Raw genomic sequence first — 9,688 nt, forward strand, 5'->3', positions numbered from 1 at the left:
AAAAAAAAAAAAAAAAAAAAAAAAAAAAAAAAAAAAGAAACGCAGGGGGGGCTCGCGGTTCATCCCGTTTTTACTTGGGGAAACTTTTAAATAAACTGTGAAAGTGTGTCAGGTGCATAGCACAAAATAAAATTATATAGAGCCACCAGTGTGACGGGTTATATAGAAAATGTTCCCATACCTGCTTTGTAGCAAGGTTAGTATGCTGTCCCCGACGCACCCTGATTTTTCGTGTCCCCTGGGGTGATAGCCCATGTGAAGCTGTTGTAGTTAAATAAACCAGTAATCACTATGGATCATGTATTATATACATATATAATATTATGTGAACACTGAGGGGATGGCGCCTGCTCCCTTTCCTTTTTTTTTTTTTTTCCTTTACGCTGGCACGCTCTGTTAAAAGCGCCTATTTTTCCTTCGTTTGCGATACTGCGCAGCGGAGTGAAACCACGGGACAACTTTTTAACGTAACTTCTTATATACAGAACGCGCACGTTGCAAAGACATGTGTGTACGTGTATATACAACCATGTCACGCACATTCACATTTTCTTCTCTGGTCGGCATGACCATAAGGAATGAACAATTATTATTCCTTCCTTTTGTCTTGTTAGTATGCTAACTATATTGGGTTTCCGGTGGGGTGTGCGCCAGGCCATTCACAGGAGATGGCTGACGACTAGTTTTATGAGTGCGTCGCAATATGGTGGCTATTCGGTAAAAAATGGACAAAGTCGCACGAAAAGTGGAGCAAGACAAATAGGTTTAATCATATAAAGGTGCAACCACAAATAGTTTTAAACATATATAGATGTAATCGGAAATACGTGTAATCATAAATAGCTGTAATCACAAATAGGCAAATGACAAATAGGTCATCACAAGTGTTCAGACACGACCATGCGCAGTTGCCATTCTACTGTGTAAAACTGCAATATCACCAAAACTCACTACGCCCGGCCAAAGAAGGGAAAAACCATCCATCTTCCAGGCGTACCTGGCATGTAATTATAGAACAGGAGCGTAGAAACCCAGGAAGGAGCCACCTCCTTCCCTTCCCCTTCTGTCACCCCCTGTTATCCAGTCATCGAATAGTTAAGTACGCCCTGTTATTGCCTACAATGCTCTTTTTCCTTCTTTCCTTCCTCCCTACTACTCTTCCTACTACTGTCTTCTATTTCCCCTAAGTACTACGTTCCCCGGTTGCTCATGCTGTGTAGCTCTTGACATTCTTGGTTAAAGTACGCTTCCACTTGTCCTTGTTGTCCATAACACTTTTTCGCACTGTTTCCTTAGAACTAAGTATTAGATTTCTAAATGGTGTGGCCAGCACAAAATTTGCTCCCCCTTCACCAACTAATTTGCTGAAGGAATTTTCACATTTCTGTTCGTTGCACTCCAATTCAAACAGAAGTTCCCTCTTGCATTCTTCCCATAACTTTAACTTGTACTCCTCTGCCAAATTCTTGTCCTTCGCTATGCCATAAAACCACTTCTCCATGTACTTCATCATGTCATAGTACTTTCTCTCTAAGAATATCACGTGATAAAAAAATAAAACAAATGCCTTTTTTTTACTAAGCACAAGAGTAAAATTATTCCGCATGCTTAATATCTCCCTGTTCGTGTAATCCTTTGAAAGGTCATCCAAGGTGCAACCATATGGGAGCTTTGATTGATACTTTTTCAAGATACGATCTTTCCACTTAGGGTAAGTGGCCCCACAGTGTTGCACTGTATGGGCTTCCTGTTGTAACGAAGGCATTGCCGTTTCTTTTTTTCCTGGCTCTTTCACTTCCTCTTTTACTTCCTCCTTTACTTCTTCTTTTACTTCCTCTTTTACTTCCTTCTTTACTTCCTCTTTTACTGCTTCCTGTAGTGCCTCTTGTGGTCCTGAGCTCCCAGGTGCTTCCAGTTCGCCAGGTACTTCTGATTTCTCTGACTTCTCAACGGGCGCTGTTTCCTTGGAAGGATCTCCTGTGGGACTAGCGGGGCCTTTATTCTGTTCTGGTGTTTGCTTATCCGTTCCACTCTTCACTGTAGTTTCTGTAGGCTGCTTTTCCTTATTTTCACTTGGTGCCTTATCTTGTGAGGACGGTGGCAACGATCCTTCTGATGGAACCTTGGCGTCCGATTTTCTGAACATTTTACCTAAAGCCGTGTTTTTAAAGAAACCTCCACTAGAACTGCGCAATGATTTATTTTGTTCTGGTGTTTGCTTATTGGTTTCACCATTCACTGTAGTTTGTTTTGGCTCCTTTCCCTCTTTTTCGCCCTGTTCCTCATTTTGTGGGGATGGGGGCAACGATCCTTCTGATGGAACCTTAGGATCTGCTGATCCAGACTGTTCACTAGGCGCCGTGGTCTCATGAGAGGGGTCTCCACTGGAATTAACGGGGGTCTTATTCTGTTCGGGTGTTTTCAGGTCAGCGCCACCGTCCAGTGAAGATTCATCGGGCTTCTTTTCTGCTTTTTGGTCCTGTTCCTCATTGTGCGAGGACGGCAATGATCCCTCTGGTGTAACCTTAGGATCTGATTTTCTAAACATTTTAGTGAGCGGGGCGTTTTTGAGGAAACCTCCCATGGGACTAGCAGAGGTTTTATTTTGTTCTGGTGCCTGCATATCGACTTCACCCGTTAATAATCTACCTATCTTCACCCCTAAAGTGTCATTTTGGCTTGTTACGTGGTTCCATGATGAGCCTAGTTCAATTACCTAACATATAAAAAACGAGAAGGATACATTAAGAATTATACAGTACACAAGTATTAGTATAAAATCAATAAAAAAATGGAGAAAAGGGTTTTTTCATTCTCAGCACATAGGATAAACATTAGTAACAGTGGATGCGACAGTTATTAAAATGTAGTAACGGTTATCATACGTGGTTGAGACATTGCCAGGAGCCCAGAACAGAAAGGAGTATAACGGTTTTCGCACGGAATATCATTCTCTTTTTTTTCTTTTTTTTTTTTTTTTTTGCTTTCTTTTTTTTATTCGCCTTTTAACGATAAAGAACGTTTAAGGTAGCAAAATAGTTTTTATTTTATATATATACGGATTACATCATTATTCCTTTTTTTTTTGATACATATATATATTATGCAACGTATTTTTTGTTTGTTCTATGCAAGGATTATAGAATTGTTCTTTCTTTTTTTTAATTATATATGTACTTGTATAATTTATTTTATTTTTTTTTTTCTATATATGTATGGATTATGTGATTCTTTTTTTTTTTTTAATATATGCAAATATATTACAGAAATGGTTGCTTTTTTTGTTTTTTTTTTTTTTTTCTCATATGTGGTCATTACATGTTTCTGTTTTTTTTTTTTTTTTGCTTGTATGCGCATGTATTAGGATTGATCTAGTTTCTTTGTTTTTTATGCATGAGTGCATTATGGGATTATCTCCTCTTTTTTTTTGTTTTTTTTTTATATAATGGGCAAGGATTATATAACTGTTATTTTTTTATATATGTATAGATTATTATACGAATATGCTTCCTACTTTTTTATGCACAGGGGCATGCTCATTAGGTTCTTGGCGTATATGCGGCATTCATGTTTTTCTGTTCTAAGTGCCTATATATATTATTTGAAATAAAAAATAATATAAATGCGATTACATATAAAATAAATATAGTAATGCAGCAATAATATAAAAACATTGATTTTATTGCACAATATATAAAGTAATAGCGAATTGAGTGCTTGGTACTTTGTAAGACATATTTGCGCACTTTTTAATAAGGTCCAACTTTCAGACGTCGAATAAATGCGAATATTATTTATTTTGAAAAATAGCAAGTTCTATATATGTACTACAGCACTTTATTATTTTGAACATGCATATAATGATACAGAATAAGAGCATAAGGGAAGCTAACATCTTTTGTATTCAGGGTATGATGGAATTCTTTCCAGGCTTAAGGGGTTTTAGGTTTAAATATACTTTTCGGTTCAAAATGGTAGGGTATTTTATTTAAAATATTTTAATAATGTGTTCATCATATATAATATTGAAATATGTAAGGCATTTCACATGGTAAAATATAACATTGTTGAAAACACAAGTGCAAAAAAGTTGTACTGTAGAAAGTAATAATATGCAGAATGGTCATATATAGGAAATATGACATTGATTTGTTAACTGATTACTCATGTGTAGGGCACTTGCGTGAGGTTACTGAAGTAACCAGGGTGTTACGGAGTTTAAGTGAGTACCTTTGTTTCCACTTTTCTATTCATGTGGTATATAGGGGCCTACAGAATACCTGAGGATCTATATATAAGGAACCGTACAAAATTTTGTATTATATGATCGTTTCTTCTCATTTTTTCTTTTTGTGATAATAACATACATGGTGTGATACATCTTCGGACAAAAACTATATTGACACTGGAAATCAAGGTGTAGTAGGACCACCTAGATCCTTTAGTAAAACTGAGGTTTCAGGGAAGCCTGCGGCACCTGTGAGAACGACATGCGTCATGGCAACATCCATTATGGCACGGTTTGTCACGGATACAACTTATACACCCGCTCATCTTTTTTTTTGCGGTTTATCTCTAACGCTTCTCACATGTTGTGTAATAGTTCATTCACATATAATCCCGTATATCCATACATTCTACAACTCATGTACTCTCACACTCTTCACCGCTACTGCTACCGCTGCCATCGTGGCCGCGCATCGCTTGGCAAATGTACGTTCAGCGAAGTGGGACAGCGAATAGGACCGCACTGTGCTGTGCTGTTCGCGTGTGTGTGCGTTGTTGTGGTGGTGGCATCCATCAGCAGTCGTGCTTGCCGTAATTGTGTGCGTCTGTGTGTTCGTATTCGGGCGTATTCATATACGTACGCGTGTTCCTACGAACCGTGTTCTTACCTTCCAATTCCCTAATTTTCGAATCCACTACTTCCTTGGCCTTCTCAATTACCTTTGTTGCTGCCTTCACTACCTGCTGTTCCTTTTGCTTTACTTCAGTGATTTTCTTTTCGTCCACCTTGTCCGGGTTATCGTCCTTCCTCTATTTTTCTGTATAATCCTTCCACTTCGTATTACAGTCTGCCCCCCCTTCTATTTGCTCCATGCCTTCCAATATTTTGGTTTGCTGCAATAACCAGTTCACTATCTCCAGATTTACTGCGTCTACATGCTGTTTATTATGTCCATACGCACACATTGTGCACCTTCCGTCTACAACGGGCCCATCGATCTGTCCAATTCCTTTTGTTCCCGCGCTCTTCATCTGCTTGAATGCTATACCGGCATATTCTGTGCCTCTTCTCCACCTTTCCTGCTTTGGACAATACCTGTGTCTCAGTAAATGTCCAAATACATTCACTACTTCACACCTGAGCTGTTCGTACATCTCCTTATCTTTTGCATCCTCGTGCGTGTTATCCTTATCCGTTTTACTGTTGCCCCAGCCATTTGCAAAGCCTAATGCAAGAGTCATGAATCTGCATCGTACTACGTCCGCCACTTTTTGGTCCTCGAAATGAACCACACCTGTCGTTATATCATTCCAGCCCACATTGTACCAGTTTGCACCATATGCTTGCTCTTGGTCTTTGTATGTATCCATATATTTCTTAAAATCTTCCAACACTTTATGCAATTTTTGCAGATGGTCTTTCTGTATTATGTACATGAAAATAGAGGGATACATATGTTCACGTGTAATCCACATTCTCCCTTCCGGGGGCATTCACTCTCTTATATAGGCATGCACCATATGCACAAGTTCTTTGGTTGTCTATGCCTGTTTATTCCTCCTTCTTGCCCTTTCCGTTGTCACTCTCTACTCGAACTTACATTAGGAGGAGACACCACGTACACAGTCCTATGCTTCCACTCTGATAATGTGTGCCCTTAACATTCCCCTGCTGGAGCAGTCTTCGTTCCTTCCTTGGGTCCGGCACCACTACCAGCCTTACCACCACCAGCACCAGGTGATGCCATGCGCCGGGACTGCGTCTTCGTTGCCGTCTTCGTTTTCGCTGGTTTCGACTTCGCTACTGGTTTGGCAGCCGTGGAGGGCTTGCCGTGGACCGGCCGCGTTGGTCGACGCGTTTGCTCGGAGAGACAATCTCTCCTCGTTCTTACACTCGGACAATCCTGCGTCGAATCCTTTTTACACGCGGCCGCGTTGCTCGGCGCGTTTGCTCGGAGAGATAATCTCCTCCTTCTTACACTCGGCACAATGCTTACTCGGCTACTTCGTCGAATCCGTCTTACACTCGCACCGACCGTGTGCTCGGACACAATGCTTACTAGGACGCGGCAACGACGGCAGGACGCAGAAGGACGAATTGATGTGGTTGTTATACTGCGGTTTTTTTGTGTACGCACACAGGCACAGTGTGTGAAGGCGTTTAGTGGAGAACGCGGCGTGTTGTTGTTACGGGGTGTATATTCATGACGTGGTGTAGCGTTTTTTCTATTTTTTTCTTCTATGTCTTTTTTTCTGTTTATTTTTCTCTTTCTCTGTTTTGTCTACTTTACTTGGGCAGATTGTTCATGTGTGGACGAGAGAGAGAGCGTCTTCTCTGTATTGTGTAGATGATGTTGTTGTGCATTTGTAGGGATATGTTGTTTTGCTTTTCTTCTTTTTCGTCTTTTCGTCTGGGTCGCGTAGAACTGGTTCCCAGGACCTCTTGGCGCAGTACCCTGGGCACATGTATATATATTTCTTTTCGTAATATATTGTTCAAAGGGAGAATTTATGAAGGCACGGAGGAGGGCAGGATATATGGGTTCTATGTTGCATAGCTTGTTTTCCGTTCACTTGGTTCTGTTCTTTTTTTTCCTTTTTTTTTCTCTTTATTTTTGTACTCCTTTTTGGTTCTGTGCATATAATTGTTTCCTAAACCATATCAGAATAGTTCATACAGCTCTGGGCCGTGCAATTCTGTACTGCGCATTTTCCTTATATAAATTATATGTGTGATCGCATTTTCCCCACTCATATAGTAATAAGAATATTCATTAGGCCGAAGTGTGTATAGCTTGAGGACGGAATATTAATAATGTGCATAATATTCTCACAGAGCATTAGTATCCTGTATTATGTGACGTAAGGCATCATGGCAGGGCATCTGGTGCATGTACTGGCCGACTGGGCCATAAAGAGGGGACTATGGAAACAGGAACAGCTTGATGTAAGTATTAACTCAGCACAAGGAAATGCAAGACACAGCTAAGACGGGTGGCGGAACATAGTGTTGGTACATATATATGCGCTAAAACATACGGAACGGCAGGTAGAGTCCTATAGAGTTTACATATTGTTATACATTAATCATTTTCTCTATGTATGTATTTCGTAGAGTGCATTATGGGCAGATATGGAAAATGTATTAAAGGATTTTGTGGACCACATGGAAAACATCGCACAACACATAGATTCGTATGCGGTGAGCTGTGCGGACGCAGGTTGGGGACGTAGAGGAGACACGCATAAGGGACACTTGTACACCGATCATTCAGTTGCGGACGTAATGAAATGCAGACTGATGGTTGCAGCATTATATTTTGTAACTGGGTGGAGCAATCACATGACACATGATAAGGACCCATCGGAAAATGATAAGGACATGAAGGCTATTATGAGGTGCATGGTGGCCAATGTTTTTGCGTATATATTGGCTGCAATAAAGTGTGGATTTCAGTGGCCTGGAGTAGACAGAGCATGGACCATAATGAAGGAGCTTGTGGGCAGTAGTGGAGACCCGTCTAATCCAATTTCAAGAGGAACATGTACGCTGGATGTGTATAAGGATACTAACATAGGCACAGGGGATTTACAGGGGGCGATACAGAACTGGTTAAAGACACGTTCATATATACGCGATAGTATAACACAAATAGAGAAGAACCCAAAGTGTAAAATGCAGTGGGAAATGTACAAGAAAAGTTTTGAGGCAAGAGGGGAAGATGCAGACCTTTCCAGTATATTTCAGCAGGACGATATGAACACCTTAGTGAAAACGCAGGTAACAAAAATGTTTAGGACAATTACCAACACAGTAAGAAAAAAGGTTGACAAGGCACGAAATAACACACGCAGCTCCGGCGGCGTCGGGGATAGTGATGTTGAATCTGAGGACGAGGAAGAGGAAGAGCCGAAGAAATCGACAATTCCAAAGGAAAGTCAACTCAATGGCAAATCCCGCGCCACAAAACCGGCAGTACCAACAACAGGAGGGGCACAACAGGACAGCAAGAAGGACACAAGAAGTGATGAGGACAACACGCATGGTAAGGTTACCAATACACATAGAGATATGCGCACGCATATCCATAACACGGAATACAAATACGGCCGAATACGGATGGCACGGCCCGTACCGGACCAATATGGATGCCACAACAACAACGCACATGCGGCGGCCACAACAGCACAGCAAACGACGTCGCTGACGCTGACCGACTGCGATGAGCGGTGTCCACGACGGCAGCGGTAGCGGTGACAAGGCACAGGACGAGGCACAGGACGGCGGACGAGATGACGGCAACAACATAAAAGTTGTACTGCTATCACCTCCGTCCACCGAGTACGCAGTCCACCTGACCGTACGCTTGCTGCCGCCTGACCCAGTCCACCGAGTACGCAGTCCACGGGGTGGACTCTGCCGCTTCCTGACCCCACCGTCCCGGCCCCTTCTTTCTGTACCACGTGTGTCCGTTTTTGTATCATTTTGTCGTTTTTCTTCCTTTCTTCATTTTGCAGGTGCAGCAGGAGCAGGCGGGGACGGAAAAGGACCGGGTCAGGGACCTGGACCTGGACAACAACCCCCACCTGCACCACCAGAACAGACACAAGCGGATGGGAAAGCGCAAGATTTGCATGACGCTACAGCTACAGGAGCCACAGGGACAGAAGGTAAGGAGCTAACGCGCCATAGGCCAGGGCCAAGCACAAAGCGGGGACCCCAAGGGAGCCCAGAGAACTGTGAGGACAGGGGGCCCGACCAGGAGGAAGTTTACAAGTGTATATTGAGGACCATGCCCGAGCAAGTGAATCAGGTGGACGATTCCAAGGAATACGGCCCCGGCGTCTGGGTGCTTCCTGAAAGTGCCCGCTCCATTGAAGTGTCCAAAGGGGCTTCACCTGACGCACCTTCAGTACCCACAGGTACGAATAATGACCAGTCAGGAAAGGACGATAGAACAAAAAGAAAAAAAAAAAAAACGAAACAACAATTTCCGGAGAGACAGGGAGAGACAACACGGAGCGAGAGAAACCACGCAGCGAGAGAAACCAAACGTCGAATGAAAATGGCGGGGCAATGAGCGACGGGGCGACCGGGGAGAGCGGCCGCGGGATGTAGACGTCGACAGACAGACACACACACACAGTGTTGTGTGTGTGTTGTGGGAGAGAGAGAGTCTTTTCCCGGGTGGCAAGTGCCCCTTCTGCCCCCGTTCGTCTCCTACCACGCCGTCTCCCCGTGCCATGCCGTGCCGTCTCCGTGGCACCATGTGGCCGACGGTTTGCCTGATCGTGTGACCAACCATGTAACCGCGCGTCGTCCACCAACTCACAAAATGTTACTTGCATCATTTTCACTTCTCTTCCTGTTTTAACTCTTTAGGTAAGGAGAATGTATCAAAAGCGGATGAGAAGACTACTGTGGAGAACACACCTCCAACAGGCCCAGATCCCGTGCAGC

The 9,688-nt window shown here is 42.8% G+C and overlaps 3 protein-coding genes across 3 annotated transcripts in view; 1 reads left to right on the top strand and 2 right to left on the bottom strand.

Annotated features, from left to right (window-relative positions):
- Window positions 1-1,207: 1,207 nt before the first annotated feature.
- Window positions 1,208-2,623, bottom strand: AK88_03336 (uncharacterized protein; the record flags this gene model as incomplete). Its single annotated transcript, XM_012480953.1, has 1 exon — window positions 1,208-2,623. The coding sequence occupies one exon, from the start codon at window positions 2,621-2,623 to the stop codon at window positions 1,208-1,210; it is 1,416 nt and encodes a 471-aa protein (XP_012336376.1).
- A 2,414-nt stretch (window positions 2,624-5,037) lies between these two features.
- On the bottom strand, window positions 5,038-5,682 carry AK88_03337 (uncharacterized protein; the record flags this gene model as incomplete). Its single annotated transcript, XM_012480954.1, has 1 exon — window positions 5,038-5,682. The coding sequence occupies one exon, from the start codon at window positions 5,680-5,682 to the stop codon at window positions 5,038-5,040; it is 645 nt and encodes a 214-aa protein (XP_012336377.1).
- Window positions 5,683-7,360: 1,678 nt separating this feature from the next.
- The window catches only part of AK88_03338 (uncharacterized protein), a gene marked incomplete at both ends in the record, with an annotated part of 7,634 nt that continues 5,306 nt past the window's right edge, over window positions 7,361-9,688 (top strand). The window contains 2 exons of the mRNA XM_012480955.1: window positions 7,361-8,273; window positions 8,746-9,150. Of these exons, the coding sequence (XP_012336378.1) occupies window positions 7,361-8,273; window positions 8,746-9,150 (1,318 nt within the window). The remainder of the gene's footprint in view (window positions 8,274-8,745; window positions 9,151-9,688) is intronic.

The sequence above is a fragment of the Plasmodium fragile genome (assembly GCF_000956335.1).
Source record: "Plasmodium fragile strain nilgiri unplaced genomic scaffold supercont1.37, whole genome shotgun sequence".
NCBI classification, from domain to species: domain Eukaryota; phylum Apicomplexa; class Aconoidasida; order Haemosporida; family Plasmodiidae; genus Plasmodium; species Plasmodium fragile.